Source organism: Procambarus clarkii, chromosome 65 (assembly GCF_040958095.1).
Source record: "Procambarus clarkii isolate CNS0578487 chromosome 65, FALCON_Pclarkii_2.0, whole genome shotgun sequence".
NCBI classification, from domain to species: Eukaryota; Metazoa; Arthropoda; class Malacostraca; order Decapoda; family Cambaridae; genus Procambarus; species Procambarus clarkii.
The window spans coordinates 19,428,538-19,449,347 of record NC_091214.1 but is presented as its reverse complement, the minus strand read 5'-3'; the positions used below and the strand labels follow the sequence as shown (position 1 = coordinate 19,449,347).

The window sequence follows — 20,810 nt, the reverse complement described above, 5'->3', positions numbered from 1 at the left end:
ACAGGTGAGGCTTTTTCACCCACAGGGTTATTATTAACCCGTGGAACCGCCTACCCGCCCACGCCGTAAATGCCAAAACTGTTGAATTTTAAAATCCAGCTGGAAAAATTCATCAGTACAAATGTGGGAACCTTTGACAAGCTCCCGGCTTCCTGTCCTCGTCGAGGCGTCTAGAGGGTGAGGTAGGTCAGCCGTGGGAGAGGTAGGGGTGAGGTAGGTCAGCCGTGGGAGAGGTAGAACAGCCGTGGGAGAGGTAAGACGGCGGTGTGTGAGGTAGGACGAAGGTAAGGTACGATGAAAAGATACATTGTAGCAAGATTTTATATCAACATTATATGACTCTGGGACACAGTGGTCGCTGGTAGTGTTTGCCATCAATGCTACTCTTTAAGGCACAATGGTCGCTGGTGGTGTTTGCCATCAATGCTAATCTCTGCGCCAAGGGCTGCTTGTAGCCCCAATTGAAAAGCCATCTATATATGTCGCTACTTACTACACTTTCCGGCTTCTGTTAAAATAAGGTGGCCTGTGAAGTCTATAAAGGGAATCAATCGCTAAAAAAAACAATTTGGCTAGTTTTATAGTCAAATTGATGAGTTATAGTTGTATAAGTGGCGACTAGCGGCAAGGTGAGGGTGTTGTGTGGAGTAAACAGGAGAGTGGGAGGCTGAGGCGGCTGTCTTCCCTCCATCCTTGTGTCATCTTGCAGCAACCCTCCTCTCTAACTACCTACACCAAGACTACCAACACACGGGTTTGGTACTAAAGTAAGGCATTACAGTATGTGTATGTTCCTGGAGGTTAATGTTTCCACAGTTTGTCACAAGTAACAATGCAATGTTTACCGCTGCTGGTAGCCCTATAGGGGGGCCGCTGAAGGCCACATATACAAGAGACTCACTCAGATATAAGTTATATCATGCGCAAATATGTTTTGCCAACATATTTTATATCCTACCTAAGCCATACCCAAAGCAACATAACCTAACTCAAGCCAAACCTAATTAGGCCAACTTAACCAATCCTGTCACCATCTAAGTTAATACTGCCTAACCTGACTATTTGGTTTTGACATTTGGACAACGTTTTGTAGACATGTTTCTTTACTATTTAACCACACTTTGGCTTATATTGAGGCCGCTGCAGGGTAGGCCTATTGTGAGGGGGCTCCTGCAGGATTTTCCTGGGGGGGGGGGGGTCCTACTGCACAGTAGCATTATCTGTTTAGTACCACAGAGTTTAGTTTAGTTTTTTACTTCCCTTTTTCTAGGGATTTTGTTGGTTTGCCTTTTTGTAGCATTTCACAGGTTTACCTATCACCTTGTAGAAGAAATAATTAGTTTCTTCTTTGTTCCTGCACTCATTTAGATGTTTTGCCTCTACGAGGTTCAGTTAATCTCTGTCTTACTTGGAAAGAGTTTGTCTTAATGTCCATAATTCCCTTCCTAATCACTTTGTAGTTTCTTAACATTCCTGATTACTTCTTTCATCGGTTTAACTCCATTTAGAATGATCCTCAAGGGTCAATCTTACTTTTTTGTACCTGCCAAATCTCCTGTAAGACCTTCCACTAGCCCAACAATTTTATCAACTATTTTTGCTTCTTCTGTGGCTCTTTCTGACCTAGACGTTATTTCCTTTTCCTTGCAACCAAAAATTACTAGGGACTTTGATTGTCTGTATTTTGCACCAGCTTCAGGCTTGATGCCAGTTCCTCTCTGAATTCCACTCTAGTGTCTGTGTTTTTCTGATTGCTACAGTTTGTGGCTTCCTTTACTGCTGGTTCCATTACTGTATATCTTTCTCCCTATTGGGAGAATGATATACAGTAATAGAATGATATATGTGGTGGTCTCTTGTGCATAGCAAGTTGCAAGTGATCATTATTATATATTATCTCAGTTTAAATTAAATTTTCTTTATAAACATCATAATACTGTATATTGAAGTTTTGTTTGTTTCAGATCTATCTTCAGTCATAAAGAAGAGGAACAACATGACTTGCATTTGCATTCTTGATGGTCAAGTGGCATCTGTTCATGACAGCTTGTGAATGTTGTTAACAATTTAGGAGATACAGAATGCTGTTGATTACCAAGATAAGGACTGGAAGAACATAGGGCAAAGGATTTGAAAATTGAAGTGTTCAGTATATATCTGCTGCAGTGCATATAAAAGGTGAAGATAATTTGGTCTTTTAGTAAAGATGTTAATATATGTTATGTACTTGTAATATGACCCACTGCATAATTCTCATGAGTACTGGTAGCAAGGTATTTTTTTATGTAGGACTGAATCAATGGCATCGCAGTCTCTCACACGCTGCCATTTCTCCGTGGGGAGATGCAAAATTTATAACTAAAGAATTTACTAATTCTACCAGGGTCTCCTAAAGGGCCATCTGTTACCATGTAAAACTTGAAGTGTGATACCAGTTGATCATTTCAGAAGTACTGGTTAGATTAGTAGATTTTTGTGTTACTGTATATATCTAATGTCTTGTCATGAAGGAGTGATGGTGGGTGGTTCTGGCACATCTTCCACCTTATGTCTTGTCATGGAGTGATGGTGTGTGGGTCTAGTACAGATTATAATAATTTTCAAGATAATTGCATTTCATGTGCTAACATTCATTTGTTACTGTCATTGAGTTTTGTTACTGTCATTTGAGTAAGGTCTCATGGTTGAGGAGCAGGTAAGAGAAGAAAATTACCAAAGTTTCACTTTGGACACAAATTTCATGGCTGTGCCTTGTGCTGCTGCAGCATGTGCTACCCATGGTTGCTCTCTCCATACAGAGGCCCTCATACCCAGGATGGGTGCCCACAAGTTTTTCAAAGATGGTGTCTGTTTATACTGGAGGTATTATTGCATGTACCGAATGTACATGCGAGAGTTGTGCAGTACTTAAAATCGACCCTCATTGACTTGTAAAGTGGGGGTCAGAAATGGTGCAGCTGTCCGTGGTAGATGTTAACATTTCTAGGGTTAAGCTTGTCTTATGCACTGTGCAAACATTCGGAGAATTGTTTGTGCCATTAATGTATTTCAGTCACCTAATTACTGTACTTACTTGTAGATTTTAACCATGAATAATTATCACTAATATTACTGTTTCAGACACAGCTGATCTTCAGCAGCACTAAGGTCAAGTGGAGCAGTAAGGCAAATCTTATTCCAAGAATTGTCATACAATACAGTATAATGGAAGAAGGAAATGCATTCCCGTGTGAGGATTGTAATCAACAGTTCTCTTTTCAGTGGGAATATAGGAGACATATGTTGGAACACACATGTTATAGAATCTTTGCATGTGAGGTATGTGACAAGGTATTTACAAATTCTTGGGTTCTTAGCATACATATGCTATTGCATAGTGGCAGGAAGAAGTTTAAGTGTGGAAAATGTAAAGAACTTTTTACATCAAGAACAAGTCTTGGAAAACACATGCTTGTGCACACAGGCAATGATAAAAGTTTTGTGTGTGAAGAATGCAATGAACGGTTCAGCTGTAAGAGCCATCTCAAGAAGCACATGGAAGCACATTTAAAAAAATATAAATGTGAAAAATGTGACAGGCAATTTAGACGAGAAAATGCCTTCAAGATGCACGCGTGCTTTCCAACTAGAAAGGTTAATTGCGAGGTCTTATCTGAGGAGACACGTATGTCCAGTGTAGTGTCTGAAGATGGAGATGAAAGTAATGAGAAGCTTTTTGAATGTAATGAATGTGGAGAAGTATTCACTGATAAGAAGTACATTAGGGAACATGTACTTGTTCATTTTCATGATGGAAATTTTGAATGCAATGAATGTGGAAAATTATTCAGCAGTAAGGAGCATATGAAGCAACATAAGTTGACTCATAATAGTAAACAAAAAATTCCATGTAAAGTGTGCGGAAAACTCTTCACTCATAAAAAATACGTAAAGGCACACATGGCTGTTCATGGCAAGATAAACAAATATTATGGTAAGATTGGCAAAGGAATAATTTCAAGAAAAAGTTCTCAGGGTACTTCATACTCAAAAAAATAAATTGCGTGTGAAGTTTGGAATAAGTTACTAGTGACATAAAACATCATGTATATAAAGAACAATTAAGGACACTTAAGACAAGCTGTATCACACAGGATTCAGGTGACATACAACCGGGAGAGCGTAGCAGGAGCCAACAACTGTGATAAATACCACTTTAGTTACTCATTTGCTGATGCAAATTGGATCTTGTAAAGTTGCAAGCTTAGATCAGTTGGTGTTGTAAGATATGTGAGTAAGACTGCAGTCATGAAAAATAGGCAACAGAAAACAGTGAAGATGATGATTGATGTTTTAAGCAAACAGATTTTAGGTACAGTTTTGCATTAAATGCAGTTGTTTGGATATTGTGAAGCTGGTGAGGTTCTTAGACAAGGAGTTTAGGAGTAGATAAGTACAAGGAGAAGGAATATGTTTGCTTAGAGCTTTAATCTAAAATATAGCCTATAGTTAGAACAGAATAGTTGGCAGTACAGTGGTGCAAAGGAATTCATGTGGAAGTGAATGAGATTAAGAATGGACTGTGTGAGGAATTGTAAAGGAAATACAAGATGCTTGAGGAAGACTGTTGGGAATATGAGAAATGTAGAGTAATCTGGTGCATGAAACAAGAAAAATTAGAGGGTCCAACATTATTTGAGTTAATCTTAACACCAGGCTGGAATGTTCACGAACAAAATGGTATGTTTATACTCAAATGTACAATCGTGTCTCAAATGAAATTTGGTTCAGTTGAAATCAAGATGAAATGAAAGGATCAACAGTTAATTGAGCTTTTATCTGGGTTACGTAGGTTATATGTCTGGATTAAGAAGGAAGTACTGTACAGATACAGTAGCTAGTTGGGATTTGTGGTGCCAATAAACATAAAAATATAAACCAAAAAAATTCATATTCTAGTACAGTATGTTAGAAATATTTTTGTATGTAATTTATGTATCAAAATGTGCAAATATGTGTTCTCAAATTTTGCTAGTAATTAATTGACACAATTCCTGTGACTGCTAATAGAGCAATTTGTGCAATGTAAGCACTGGTTACAAAAAATACAGTAAGATTTAATGCAGCCAGAGGCCTACATGTAGGAATAGTAATGCCAAGTCTTACGTATGATTGGAAGATGATGTGCTATAAATATAAAAATGAATAGAAGTGGATAACTTAAGAGTCATGTGTGGTGTTAGGATAGTATATAGAATAAGAAATGAAACTGCCATGGATAGATGTGCAATGCTAAAATTAATAAACTGCAAGATTGAAGAGAGTATTCTGAGGTGGTTTGAGCATGTTGAACGAATGATAGATAGGTGAACAGTGCATTTGAGAGTTTGTGGGTAAAGCGAGAGAAATACCTGGAAGGAGATGGGCAGACACAGTGAACAAGTGTGGCCAACACACGAGATATGGGTGCAAAATGTTTACGAGAAGTGACCTTTCCCCGCTAATCTCCATGATGGCTATGTTGTCACAGTGATGGTCCTTGGGTGCTTTGTTTGAGCTTAGTAGGCTCTATTGGCGAGTGCCTTCGAGTGCCTGCTGGGGGAGAAGCAGGACCAAAACTGTATGTAGTTTTGACATGCATATGTTTGACATGGAGACCCATATGGTTCTCATTTCACTTCAATTGAAAGTTGAACCTTCTCAGTGGCTGTGGCTCATGGAAGGGCAACGTACTTCTTTGGTGAAAAGAAGGATAAAATTTTAAGTTCAGTGGTTTTCCACTGAATCAGTCTGCTAGTCTTGCAAGAGGGCCTTGCTGGACTTGAGTCCAATGGGTCGTTACATATCAATTGCCTGCAAACTGAATTCTCCAAGACCCCTTACCTTATTCTTTGTCTTGCTGAATTCCTCCTGGGGTGCAGTTAGGTAATCATTCCTCCCTAGTATTGTTTAAATTGGAATATGGATGCCCTGCATATTTGTCAGCTTCACCTTTGACTCTTCATTATCTTGATACTATATATTATATTGGCTTGTACCTTAGCACAGGAGCCTTTTATTCTTCCCCAACCAATAAGCCTATGTGTAGAAACTGGTGTTCGATTGTTATACGACTGCCACAGTTAGTATTCCCTCCAATACTTTTGTGAACCTTCCAAAGCTCTCATTCATACTTGTACAGCACCTTGACTGCTATACCCCATTGACACCTCTACTCCCTTTGCAGCCTCATGGTACATGTACTGTAATATCTGGTTAGTGGCTTCTTTCTGTGTACATTCACAATGTGTCCCATCATATTGCACCTATTTTATCTCATGCGTGGGGTTTGTTAGATTTGATAAAGTGCTAACATGTACAGTGAAGGCTTCTACTCCTCGTACTGCCCTGAAATGTTTTTTTCTTAAACATCTTCACTAACATTAGGACTATACTGTTTACTGATGGTTGAAATCTGCTATGGCATTAGCTTTTCCATTACTTTTCCTGATTAAATCTTTGTGTTGCCTCCCCTCAGTGACAGGTATTTTTTGCAGCAGAACTTAGTGAAATTTTTTATTGCAAAGACAATTACAATTCATGCACCAATATTCTTTTTTTAATGTGGTAGAGACTTGCAGTGCTCTCATGGCCCTAGAATTTTAACCCTTCACATCTCATGGTGATTGAAATCCAATATTGGTTGTACCTAATCTTTAGCAGATATACAGGAGCTAAGTTTTGCTGTATTCTAAATACTAAAGAGGCCATTCATGTCTGTCCTAACTTCCAGAAGTGAGTTTCTTACTTGGATATCTATCCTATCATTATGACATTCGCAACTGTTAGAGAGAGAGAGGGTTTACTTCTGATTTTTTTTCTTAGAAAATTATCTACAATTAAATGTAACTTAATCCTGTGACCTTCCTCTTATCACTAACAGGAAATGGGAGACATCTCTGGCTAGGTTGTGTAATGATCACAAACACTTTATGAAAGAGACCTACACCTTGCTGTTAGAACTGCATTGTCCCGCTGACGGTCGTTCACCTCCTCGTAGAATGTCCTGATTTTCAGAATGATTGGAAATCTTATTTTCCCCAATGTTCACAATAATGCAGACGATGAGTCACAATAACGTGGCTGAAGATCTGATGACCAAACTGTGTGTCAGAAGATGGGAGAAACGTCGTTTCTCCATTTTCTAATGTGTGGTTTGGTCATCATATCTATAGCATTTCACAAGGAGGACCGGACACTTAGACCTATGAAGTGATGGGGGGAGTGTTGCCGTTTATGATTACTGGAGTGTGGTAGTCCTTTATCTATGATGCTATATGTCGTACAATACTATATTGTGAATGATAAATGAATGAATGATATTTTTAATTATATATTATTTTATACTTGTATCTCTGCTTATTTTACTATCATACTGTATTTGTGTTCATCATTTGACTTAGGGAGGCATCAACTCAGGGGGAAAACACAGGGTATTGATAATGTATGTGTAAAAATAGCAGAAAACAACAAATATTTTGCAATGGAAGGCTATGAAACTAATTAATTAGGATAATTAACCCCTGCACTGTGCACCTGTTTTGGGTAAAAATTTCATGTTGCAGTTAAGGATATTTTTGTTGTTTTTATAAATATTTAAGTAATGTTAATGTCTAAATGTTTCCAAACTCAACCATTTTCATTTCAAATCACAATGATGAAAACATTAACAAACAAAATATGGCCTAATTAAAAAAAAAATCATCCAAGCGCCTTAAAGCGCTCTGCGCAGTTAAGTGGCTAAGACAACATTGTACAGTTCGGTTATAATATGGTATTCTAGGTTTTTCTGCCATTGTTTTTTGCTGTAGAGAGCCGAGTATTAAAAATGGTACAGTATGTGCTGTACTTCTATTTACAATGCTATAGCGAAGGTGGATGCCGTGTGCAATGCATCTGAGGTCATGGGAAATCAAACATGGTGGCTACACATATATCAAATACCTGTTTTTGTGCTTTCTTCTGAAACATTACATTTATATTATTCTGTTTCCACACAGTACAGTCCTCAATGTACCTGTATTTAAGTAATACAAGGAAGTACTGTATATACAAATGGTAATCATTTGTGTATGTAGACCTGGTATTATTTTACCTAGAGCTAAGGTTGGAGCAAAGTTTGGGAACAATAGCTATTTTCTGTACCGTGGAAACATGAGCAGTGAGAAAATACCACTAGCCAGGAACAGCAACTGTTATGGCTCTCTGAACACTCATTATTTAAGAAACATTGTCAGTATTTTCAGGCATTTGTCAAGGCCTGTGCTAAGATTATTATTTCAATTCTGTGGAAATGCAGCTTGAGGTTATGTGCAGTGTATAAAAAGAATTTGATAGAGCAATGACTAAACTGTGTACAGTATTAAGGAATTATTGTCACAGTTGGCTCATTACCAAGATATGTTCTGATGGTACGTAGTTAATTTTCTGCTGTGTTCAAAATTATGACCCAGAATAATCACTGAATAATACAGATGTATATGTAATTGTAATGATGTACTCTATATGTAATTGTAATGTTTGTAAGAGTGGACAAAATTATGAATGTACAGTATGAAAAAATACACAAAAAAAAAATAAAATTGCTTATACTTAAGACTCCTGACTGAAATGATTTACCACAAAATTTAGTATATATGTATATATTGTAGCAGTTATTATTAAGAAACTTTGAGATGACATCTTTCAAGTGACTTTCTTTTCCTCAAACTATTGCATTGTATTGTATAGTACCGGATATCAAGTGTTATTAAATTACTACTAGAAGTAACAGCATCTACTGGACACAACATTGGCATCTGGCAAACACCCAGGTATTCAATCTTTTATAATATGTGGTGGTAATATAACATTCTAATTCAGTACAGTTTAGTGTAGGGTAAAATGGATAAGGTTGCACCTGCCCTGGGATGTAAATGTAAACTCTTCCAGCTTGAATTTCACACAGCTGTATGTGATTACTTTTTTAAATGGGGACATTTGATAGAAAGTTAATGAAAGACAAACCAAAGTGAAAATTAAAAGTAGGAGTGATAAAAAATAAGGAAGAATCTTGCAAACAAAAACATAACTGGTCCTATTTTCTGCTTGTTACAACTTGTAATAAAGTTGTTACATCTTGGTATGACGTTTTTATGACGTATAAGAATGTGGTTATAACGTGCTATGTTGGTTCTTACAACTTGATAGCTGTTAAAACTTGTTCAAATGTTGTAGCAATATCATAGTCTCGTCGTGTGTTTGGCAGGAAAGAAAGGCATGTAAGTACTGTATTGGGAGAAATCACTAAGCCATTAGAGCTGTACTGTAACATTTGAAAGGGATAAGGATTTAGGAAAGGAATGGTGTCCAACCACTTGGATGGTTGGGGATTAAATGCCGACCTGTAAGAAGCAAGGCCAACTCACAAAGTGGTTGTGCTTATAATTAAATGGCAAAGATAACTTGCAATTGCATTTATTTTGTGATGTAGAAGTGAAAATTATATTATTTTTTTGGGTATAGTTGAGAGAGTGGGATATACTATATCAAAAAGCTACAGAATAATTGTGATTAGTTATTTACAAGGGTCTCGGGAAACTTCTGAAATGTTATACATAGCATCCTGGGAATTTACAACAAAGGCTGTACAGTATAGTACAGTATATCTAAATACAGTACATGTATATGGGCAGTGAGTCAAATGTTATGAAACACATTCTGAATAGATGATTAACAAGTGCAGTTTACTGAAAGAAAACATTGTGGAAGTCACCTTCAAAGCCTGATACGGCACATCCAAGAACTCTAGTGTACTCTCATTACCCCACCCAATGTTTACTAGTGCAGATGGTATAACAAATAACTTAGGGAAGCTACATGAGGATAGAGATGCAAATTAAAAATTATTGCAATTACAGAAAAACTTATAATGAACACAATAATTAGATCAGTGAGAAGATTATTCAGCTACATGATAATTTTACAAATTGTGACCTCTTGCTAAAGTAACATAAATCATAACATTGTGGTTCCTATTTATGTTACTATAACTTTTACTAATTTAAATATCTTAATATCCACATTGTTCCTCCTTGGTTAACATATTAATCCTGAAGCCTTTAACTTATCCATCATTTAAAATTACCTATTGATAGGACGACTTTAGTGACAACATAACTCGGGTGTGTGCACACTGTGTTTGAGGTAAGGCACTTCCAAAGCGTGTTCTACCTGAACATTATAGGCTGCTTAATTATCAAAGGTAATACACAAAAATTATTTGATTATAAAAATTTGTACTTTATTATACTAAAACTGTTCTATAATCAGTTATTTCCATAACATTTTCCATTTTGCAATACCATTAATTTTCTTTTTTACATCACGTATGAAGAATTATTTTACTTACAGGTTTGGCCGATTTTGGAACGTCTTTCCTTAACTTTGCATTTCTATTCTCGAAAACAATGCTTGGAGTAGACTCGTCCATTTGATCACTTGTAATATATATGGTCAGGTAGCAATATACACAAACATAGGTTACGATAAAAGTTTTTACATTTACAGTACACTTTGAGGGACAAATGGTGGTGTAGCACTCTGGACAGCACTCTGGGCATGGCTGTGTGGGCAGCCTCACCACCAGGAACCTTCCATCAATAGGCGTTGCTATAATACAAGGCTCATTCAATCTGGACGATTTCCGAAGGTAACTTGGAGGTTTTGGCAAGAGACCGGCGAGACTTTTATTCTCCGAATCCACATCCTCGCCAGAAATACTACTGTTCCCTGCACTAGGTTCATTTTGTGAGGTCGGGTCAATAACCGACTTTGCCTTTGATGCATATTCTTTGCACTTTAGTAATGCAGACCTCCAGGGTTGATATGGCAAAAGGACAGATAATTGTGAAACATATTGTTCAATTTCTCTGTCTAACTCTTCACGTGTCACTGTAGCATGCACATCTTCACAAAACTTTCTGTAGAGCAGGTCTTTCTCTACATAATGATTTAAAAACTGAATAGGGTCATGTGACCATTTTGACAAATCATGCTTTTGACAAGTATGAACTGAACACTTATTGTGTGTATAATTAGTATTCATCATATCACAGCTTACAATTTCTACAGGGCAAGATGAACATGAAAGTGTCCCAAAATACAAGTGAGCTGTAATTTCATTTCCATTCACAATACTGTCACAGACATAACACTGAACCTCAATGTCTTTCATCAGATCATCAGAAAGTTGTATTTCATTCAGAGGAGCATCCTTAGAGGCAGTATCAATCCTGAATTTGTCTATATCACTATCATGTTGAATAATGGTTGGTGTGGAGGGCATGGTTGGTGTGGAGGGCATGGTTGGTGTGGAGAGCATGGTGGGTGTGGAGGGCATGGTAGGTGTGGAGAGCATGGTGGGTGTGGAGGGCATGGTAGGTGTGGAGGGCATGGTGGGTGTGGAGGGCATGGTTGGTGTGGAGGGCATGGTTGGTGTGGAGGGCATGATAGGTGTGGAGGGCATGGTAGGTGTGGAGAGCATGATAGGTGTGGAGAGCATGGTGGGTGTGGAGGGCATGGTGGGTGTGGAGGGCATGGTGGGTGTGGAGGGCATGGTAGGTGTGGAGAGCATGGTGGGTGTGGAGGGCATGGTAGGTGTGGAGAGCATGGTGGGTGTGGAGGGCATGGTAGGTGTGGAGAGCATGGTGGGTGTGGAGGGCATGATAGGTGTGGAGAGCATGGTGGGTGTGGAGAGCATGGTAGGTGTGGAGAGCATGGTAGGTGTGGAGAGCATGGTGGGTGTGGAGAGCATGGTAGGTGTGGAGGATGCGCTGATTAATGAAGGTAATATATAAGTGGAATGTGAGAGTGATGAAGAGAGCATGTTTGAGTTATGAATGTGTGTATGATCCAAAGATAGACTTGGCAGATTGGATGATTGTATTTTCATCAGTTTGCGTGTGTTTCTCTCTGGTCTAGAAGACATGTCATCTATGTCCCTATCTTCTGTGAAGTTAATTCTATTTTCAAGTTGCCTAAACATAATGTCAGAATTATTTTCTATGATTCCTTGACGTGAAGAACTCTGTGCTTTACAAACATCTTCATCTATTATTTTACCTTTTGTAGGCTTAAGTGTTGTAGAGAGGTCTAAAGGAGGCTTATAACCCAAGAGCTTTGCTAATTCACTGTGACTTTCCACATACTCTGTTGGAGAAGCATTGCAAACTGCAGCTTGACACGGCTGTACAACAACTGAAGCCGAGGTCAAGTCTGACTGTTTTCCTAAATGCACTTTTCTTTTTCTAAATGCACCTTGCGAACTACTACTGGCATGTGATTCTGCATTACTAATGAGGCAATTAGCAGAATTTCCTTTAGAACAAATCTTGCCAGATATGTTGTTTGATGGAGGTGATGGAGGGGATGGAGGTGGAGTGAGGTTTAAACTTGAATTTTTGCTTAAACAGCTTACAGATGGTTGAACAGCATCCATAGTATGATGATTTGATGAAGTGACGTCATGAGTCTTTTGCTGTGTAACTTGGGTCAAGTTACTGCTGGTATTAATCTGGTGTGATTCCTGCATGGAATTATCCTGCCCTAAACATGGTTTAGGCACACTTTCTGATACATGTTTTCCTTTATAATGAAGTGGATATACAATATATTTGATCTGATGAGTTCTCTTAGAAGATTCAGTTTTATCTCCTAATCCTTTGTGTGATCTCATCACTAATGTTGACCAATAAGGATTCAAATTCTTGTTAAAATCTTTACATTTCTGAATCTGTTGAGTATGACTATATGATTGCAAGTGGTTTCTCTCTTGAAGTTGCTGTTGCATTGTCCACTGATAAGAGGGTAATTCGTTAGAACCAATTCGATTTTGAGAGGTTGTCTGTACGTTTGAATTAGGTGGTACCATATGGCACGAAATAATTTCTACTTCTGCTGAAGATGCTTCACAACTATTAGTAGGCTGCCTAGCATGTGGTTGTATTTCATCCTGAACTGGTTGCTGTCTAATTTTGTTTAGTGGCAAGTGCCCAGCTTGGGAATTTTGCAATTGGCTGTCTTCTACAACATGTTGTTGAACTCTGACATTCTGATGTGGAGGGATGTTTTGAGTTGATTGTTTAGCTGTAATTTGAGAGCTAATTGAAGAGTCAAGGTGGAAGGATTGGTGCCCCATATTTTGATGAAATTGATGAGAGACATTAGTCTGAGTGATGGGATTATTAATTTGTGAACTATGGCACTGGGCCACTTGTCTAACTGATCTTGAAATATTACCGGATTGCTGTGGGCTTCTTTCCGTGATGTATTGCTGAAGGCTACGTGCCATATATGTCTCCCAAATAGCCAGACGTTTCTGCATTACTGTCTGTGGTTGGTTGCCCTGTTGTTGCTTAGCAGATGAAAACTGTGTGTTGGCTACTGGCTCAACAATCGGCTGCTGGTGCTCCTGTACATGCTGCAAGTTACTCACATGTGACACTCTTGTTGATGAATGCAGTTGTTGACTTGCCCCTTGATGACTTTGAGGATGCTGCTTTATCAGAGACAAATTTGGCCAGGGTTTTAACTGTTTATTAGTAGTGGATCGTGACTGGTTCAATAATGGACCTGTCTGAGTCCCTGCGACATTGTAATTTCCAGAGTTAGGCCACGCATTAGGTGTTACTGTGTTTTGTTTATAAGCTTCCAGTGATAATTGATTTTGGCCTACATATTTTTGCATATTCTGATCTTTGTTAATAGGGAAGACAGTTGGGTGATTATGGCTCATACTTTCCATCTTGTTATATCAGTAGTCTCCTTTTTTTCCCTGCTAGGAGTACCTTATCTTGTGGTTGTTATGGATATCAATGTCCCTGCAACCCAGTTTCTGGAAAGTTTTAAATAAATAACTCAAAATTTAATACGGAAAGGAATTGAAATTAGTAATGAAAATGCAATTGCTAACGTAAAGAGTAAGGGGTAAGGGTAATTATCAGGAGAAGGCACTAAGCAATTATAACTATATAGCACATGGGAGGGATGGGAGGATAAGGATTTATGATAGGATGAAGGAAAGGAATGGTGCCCAGCCACTTGGACAGGTGGAGATTGAATGCCAATCTGCAAGGAGAGAGACCATCACTCTACCGTCAAGTGCAAGTGGTTGGAAGCAAAGATCAAAGATGGTGTAATGAAACTATAGCAAGTATAATATACATACTCCATACTCTCATTAGCTTATGTGAAGATAATGAGATGGCTTTGTTAATCCTACATAACCTATCTCTAAGTTATCACATTTCCCAAGTGTACAACTACATAATTAGTTAATAATATTTCCCACCTGCTAGAGGATGGTCAGGTGAGGTGAAAGCTGATAATATAACCAGTCAACAGGGAATCATTATCGGTCTAAACTCCAAAGAGTGGTTCAGGTACAGATACTTGAGAGATACCACACTTTCAACATTCACCAACAACAATGCAACACTCAATGTGTCCAGTTCCCACCTTCACAAGATGCTTCAGCCTCAACACAGAGGAGGGGGGAGGGGGGGGGGGTATGAACCAGTTCAACCCAGACAAGCTGATCCTGTCTGAGTTGAACTAATTTAAGGGAGATCTGGAGAATCCCATTTTCGGACTGGTGAAAAATCCACCTAAGGGAAAGGGCGTCTCAACTACACACGAAGATTCATTCTATTATATCACTTTACATTTATATGTACATTTATTGTACATTAAATTTAAATTAAATGATAAATTACTTTATACAGTAATTAAAAACAGTCTGCATTCCCAACGAGTTTCCTTACAAACTACAAAAAATACAATACACTACATAATTGACCAAATATTTTAATAGCAACTTCAGAGTAAGGAAAATTATAACTAAATGTTGAGCAAGTATTTTGGGAATCAAGGTGCTTACATTTTTCATAATGTGTTGTTCCACATCACCTACGAGAGGAGTGATCTTAGCCAGGTCTTTGTCACTGCTACAATTCAGCTCTGGGATAATGCTTGACCAATCTCAGGAATCTGTAAAAAGATAAATTGGAAATATTATCCACTTTGAAAACTTTGCCTTCAAATCAATGTAGGCAAGGCCTATGAATATACTGTTTGGTATCACTGTAACCTAAGTATAATAGTTAAAAGATCTGGAAATTTATGTATATTGCACAAATGCCTGCTTAACATTATCTATGGGTGTGTGAAGTCTACATTAAAGTGAGTTTAAGGGCTTCATTATTGTCGAGTGGTGGATGGATGAATATGCTTGGATCTTGTTAGGTTGTACAGTACAGTACCATTATTTATTGGTAACATGCTTAAGTAATTATCAAAAGAAGGCACCAGCTGGGAAGACCATGTCCCATCATTCAAAAGGTGCTAAATTTCACTCAGTATGCCAATACGAGAATGAAAGGACAAGGCGAGCCATATCAAAGGTATAGAATTCAACAAGGATTCTTCCGAGGGACATCAAGAAAGCAAGCCATTCAATCGTCCTGAAAATCTTAACAGTCTACAAAGATGTGAACACAATATGGGACACTGCAGTTTGGACAATATGGAGCAGGGTGGCATTCCATTAAGCACATGCAACTTAAGCATGTGTGGCAATGCTTAGTCCAGCCAGAGCCATTCCCCACTGTTTATTATGGTGGTAGAAAGAAGGCCAAGGGAATAGGTTATCTACATGAGTGCACAGTTTACCTGTAATGTCAGACCAATGACCATACCAACAGTTGTGGATTAAGGTATAAATGACTGGGTAAATTTCTGAGTAATCAGTGTCTTGGAAAATGGAACAAGTGTGCAGAGATCCTCCTTAGCAGTAGTGTCCTCCTTTTAGTATTAACTACACTAATATCACACTTGCCTGGTTACCCCACCCGGAGAGTATTCAGAAATAAAGTTTATATGGGTTATCTGGAATAACAGAACAAACAGAAGAGGCACCTGGAGGAATTCAGAACAAAAGCTATAAGAAATCTCACCCAGGATCCTGAAAGCAGGAGCAATCTCCTTGCAATTCTCATCAAATCAACATTAGAAATTAATGAATTGTCAGATACAGTATATATTTTTAGTATATTTCTCCTTTAGTATTAAGTGTTACCCTATTAAACTTTTAAATGAATTGCCTAATTATGTTAAATTATGCCAAAAATGTTCTGCAAATTAGTGACTTCATATATTTTACATTGTGTACCTATGAATACTCTACTATCATGCTTCAAATTTCGGTCTGGACAGAAATGGTTGGGCACATTTCCTTTCACCTAATTCACCTAGCAGAAAGTAGGTACTCAGGAGTTAGTCAACTTGTAGGGGCAGTACAGTATCACACCTTGTATGTATGTATGTACTTTACCTGAATAAACATTTGATTTTTTTTATTTAATTTGAATTTGAAATAAAAATTATTATAGCATGAAAACTAATGTGGCTCCTATATACAAGAAATGCAATGTAAATAAATAGGGTCCTAAATTGTGGAAGAACCCCTCAAACGCAATAAGATCCTGTAGATCCTTTACCAATTCAAAAAGTCATAATTCATATTTCATAAGTTTATTCTCAAGAATGTGTACACAAAGAACATAAGCAGAATGGACAATTGTGGGGACAGGAGTTACACATACAAATGAAGCCACTATTATACAAAGTGTTTTGTGCAAAACTTAAAATTACAGTATTGAGATAAAAAATGATTAACAGGCATAAAAAGGGGTAAACATTTAATACATTAAGTATTGCATTATGGGATCTGAGGTTCTAATAACAATACTACAGTTTTTAACATTAATAACAAAGAAAATACAAAGTTGTAATTACTAAAGCTACTAGAACATAACTGAGTAAAGTGGTAAAATTTAATGGTTTAATGGGGAAAAAGATAAAGAACTACCTGACTGACATAGTGCTGCTTACATATCTACAATCAACTGTACAACTCTCCGGTGCGCCTCCACCTGGATTATTGCATCCAGGTATGGAAACCTGCTCCAAAGCAGATCTGTCTTTCTGAAGATGAGGTCTCCATAAGAACATAAGAACAAAGGCAACTGCAGAAGGCCTATTGGCCCATACGAGGCAGCTCCTATTTATAACCACCCAATCCCACTCATATATACATTGTCCAACCCACGCTTGAAACAATCGAGGGACCCCATCTCCACCACGTTACGCGGTAATTGGTTCCACAAATCAACAACCCTGTTACCGAACCAGTATTTACCCAATACTTCCATGGTTGGTTACAATAACCCAAGTGGTGGTGCACCATGAGAGTTATACAGTTGTGTAACTGTTCCGAATAATACTGAAATCTGACCCAAGTGTCAGTTGGGTTAACCCATGTATAGGATTCCAAAAATTTGCAACCATGCTTAAGGCTGGAATTTTCTCCCCTGATTCCATGCTATGACTAACCATCCTGTGAAATGGGGATAGTAGATGAACCTATAGATAGTTCTTGATCTACACTGTGTAATATCTCATAGAATAGGGTAGCAGCACATTGTTGTGTATACCTAATTTTGCTTAAAAAAACTGAAATGAAAGCAAAGAAATGTGTATTTTATCAAATTACTTATGTGTTTGTTCTGGGAGGATGGAGTCCTCACACCACCAATCAAGTGTGTAATTTACATGTATATATATGCTTATTAACCTAAAAGTGCTAAAAAGGAGAGGCAAAAATAGTGATATAGACTGGTAAAGTGACTACATTTCAAGGAATATTTCTTATGCAAAAGCTAAAATATGGTTAAATAAAAAATACTTAACAATTGCCAGTATTCGGACACCTGGGCAACGTTGACTAGTCAAGGGCCAAATACAGGTCAAACAATACTGATAAATTATGTAATTCATATTGGTGTTATACAGTATACAGTATTTCAGTAGATTTAAAAAGAGAGACTGTTTTCAAACATAGAAAAGCATTAAATTAAATATTAAATTAAATGCAATTAAATTAAAATAAAAAGTATTAAATAAAATGATGAAATTAAGCAAAAATATATTATTATTATTATAATTGGGTCAAATTACCTAAATGCCACAGGTGTGACTTGGATCGTCGACTTAAGTGGCGTCACCCGCCACTTAAGTTACGTATAATTTCGTTATGAAATTATATTATTTCAGAGTAAAAGTATGTTTTTCATATCCTACATCCATCAGCAACATTATAGGGAGTAAATATATCATAGGTCTTCACTACTGAACGTAATGGTAGGAAGCTTTAGGGCGGTAGCGTGGGTAACCACAGGAAGCAGTCTCCCATTCCTACGGTCACCTCGCCCTAATATTTCCCTCTTACACGGCTACACACTCCTCCTGCTGATCCATCTCTGGGTGGATGACGCCTGCCTACCAAGGGTATCCACACCAACAACGAAACACGACACTTTCTCCCGTACTGCTAATGTTTTTAGTGGTACAAGTTACCGTTGCCAGCCGCTTAACCTTCATATGCCCCGCCTCACGCTCCTTTCTTGAACTTCCCAGTGCGGCTCGCTTATCACCCCAAACCTTCCTACCATTAAGCAAGTAATGGAGAAATACGATATATTTACTCACTATAATGTTGGTATTGAATGTACAACATGAAAAAACATTCGTTTACTTTAGATAATATAATATAATAACGAAATTTCATCCATCTAATTACTGAAAGCTACAAGTGTCGCTTGGAGCGTCGACTTTGTGGCGTCACCTGCTACATTGTTTCGTTTAATTTCGTTATAAAATGATATGTCAGAGTAAAAATATTGTGTTTTCCATGTTCTACATTCAGCACCAACATTATAGTGAGTAAATATATCATATTTCTTCATTACTTACGTAATACTACGAAGCTTTTGGTAATTAGATGGAGGGTTGCCAATCACTACCAGACTGCACCCACCAATATTAAGCTGTCTCCTCTTCCTCACTGGTATATTTATCTAATAGAAATATGCTTATATGCTTTCATATATAGAACTACATCGAGACTTGTCAAACCACCAAGGGAATATACTATACCTAGCATTGTAATCTCCCAATTCGGATTCAGATTGGCAGGGGTCATACGGCCTAGCCCGTTGCTGCCCTTAGAACAACAATTCAAAATTCAAAATAATTTTTTTTTATTCAGGAAAAGTATATACATAGATGATTTACAAACATAATGTTGGATTTATAGATAGAGCTAGTACATACGATACCTAAAGCCACTAATACGCATAGCGTTTCGGCCAGTTATAATTATAATTACTAATTAATTATAAAGTGGGAGGCCGATTGGTTTTACGGGCTATTCATGCTCGTGCCACCTGTTGGGTGGCTTAATCTTTATCAATCAATCGGTTGGCGTCGCCCTCCTTCAACAAGTATTGTTGGAATTACACACACAGGGGCCTCGCGGCTGAGTGGACAGCGCTCGGGAGTTGTAGTCCTAATGGTAAGCAAGGGTTCGATCCCTGACGGAGGCGGGATCAAATGGGCAGTTTCTTTCACCCTGATGCTCCTGTTCACTTAGCAGTGAATAGGTAACTGGGAGTTATGACAGCTGCTACGGGCTGCTTTCTGGATGTGATGCTAATGCTAATTAGCATCAAAAGATGCTAATTACTGTTATTCACATTATCATTTCTAGTTTAGCTGTAATACTTTATATATCTAGGGTGTATAATTTACTATTAACTATATTACTTATAAATAAGTAATCATTTCCCCCCAGCATGGGTTTGAGTAGGCCTACCCAGGGAAGCACCAGGTGGAGCTGAAGGTCAACTGGTCAAGGTCAGCGGCCCTTAGCAACACGTGGGGGGGTCGAGGCGGCCATAATGACCAGACCGTCTTATCACCTAATCCCTCCCATTTTATACCCACTCTACCCACACGTTAAATATACCCCACGTTAGTACTAAAACTTAAAGCACAGTAATAGACATTTTTTAGGCCTCTGCTTCGATAGATAGGTTAGGAGGGTTGATGGGGTTCGTACGTCTGGTTAAGCAATCAGGTGCATTTGTTTGCGTACTGTCAAAGCTAAGGAATACTCGTGAATGAAAACATTTATCACTTCATTTATTATCTCCTTTTCTGATTCAATAATCACTTGTTAATTTAGATTTCTTTCAATTACAAGACTTCAGCTAACTCACTTGTCCATATATACAGCAGCATTCAATAAACTTCACAGGCTTCTTCTCCTTGACATACCAAGTACATTAGTATATCAGGTTGCATGTCTCTATTATGTTACAATTCAAAAAACCAAAGTTGATGGAGTAGAAGGGAGAGACGTGGACCAGCCACACCCACGGTGAGCGTGGCCAGGCGGTAACTACCAGACCTGCGACGCCTACCTTGCTCTCTCTACCCTACACTGCTGCCACATTTGGGTTTTGAGAAAGCTGCCAGATACGTCTATATCCCAGGCGTATTCTGGCCACTATAACATCACATTGCCGGGTTCTTGTTCTATTAGTCCCATATGTGAATGCCTCCTCACGATATGTCCATGGAGGACAGAAGAAAATGTATATATGCTGGTTAGCATTGTAAATGTGTGGCCGTCTGTGGTAGAAAAATAATAATAAAAAAAAAACTGCTGCCACATCCTTACACCTCACTCACTTAACTATAATATATAACCATAAGTGATTTACATGAAAGTACATACATTCATACATCAATTTGACGCATGGTGTGCATATTCTGAGGGGTGAGAATCACGATATCATTGGCAAGAGTGATATATGGGGGCAGGAGGATATCACACCCCTTCACAAAAGGGG

At 38.1% G+C, this 20,810-nt stretch overlaps 1 protein-coding gene and 1 long non-coding RNA gene across 4 annotated transcripts; one reads left to right on the top strand and one right to left on the bottom strand.

Moving 5' to 3' along the window:
* The first annotated feature begins 435 nt into the window (after window positions 1–435).
* LOC123771141 (uncharacterized) lies at window positions 436–8,600 on the top strand. The gene is made up of 3 exons (XR_006774448.2): window positions 436–767; window positions 1,965–2,178; window positions 3,121–8,600. It is a non-coding gene; the product is annotated as an uncharacterized lncRNA (long non-coding RNA).
* Window positions 8,601–9,458: 858 nt separating this feature from the next.
* LOC123771140 (uncharacterized) lies at window positions 9,459–20,415 on the bottom strand. 3 transcript variants are annotated; one of them, XM_045763548.2, is made up of 3 exons: window positions 20,175–20,415; window positions 14,936–15,045; window positions 9,459–13,891 (listed from the first exon to the last, which is right to left on the bottom strand). In XM_045763548.2, exon 3 carries the CDS (start codon window positions 13,799–13,801, stop codon window positions 10,382–10,384), a length of 3,420 nt encoding a protein of 1,139 aa, XP_045619504.2. In that variant the 5' UTR covers window positions 13,802–13,891; window positions 14,936–15,045; window positions 20,175–20,415; the 3' UTR covers window positions 9,459–10,381. The 3 variants fall into 3 exon arrangements, with proteins under 3 accessions (XP_045619504.2, XP_045619506.2, XP_069165634.1); XM_045763550.2 differs by lacking the exon at window positions 20,175–20,415 and adding an exon at window positions 18,472–18,830; XM_069309533.1 differs by lacking the exon at window positions 20,175–20,415 and adding an exon at window positions 18,344–18,457.
* Between the last annotated feature and the right edge of the window lie 395 nt (window positions 20,416–20,810).

Bases quoted from the DNA above. Each gene is read 5' to 3' on its own strand.
- LOC123771140 (XM_045763548.2), bottom strand. From the start codon at position 13,801: ATGGAAAGTATGAGCCATAATCACCCAACTGTCTTCCCTATTAACAAA.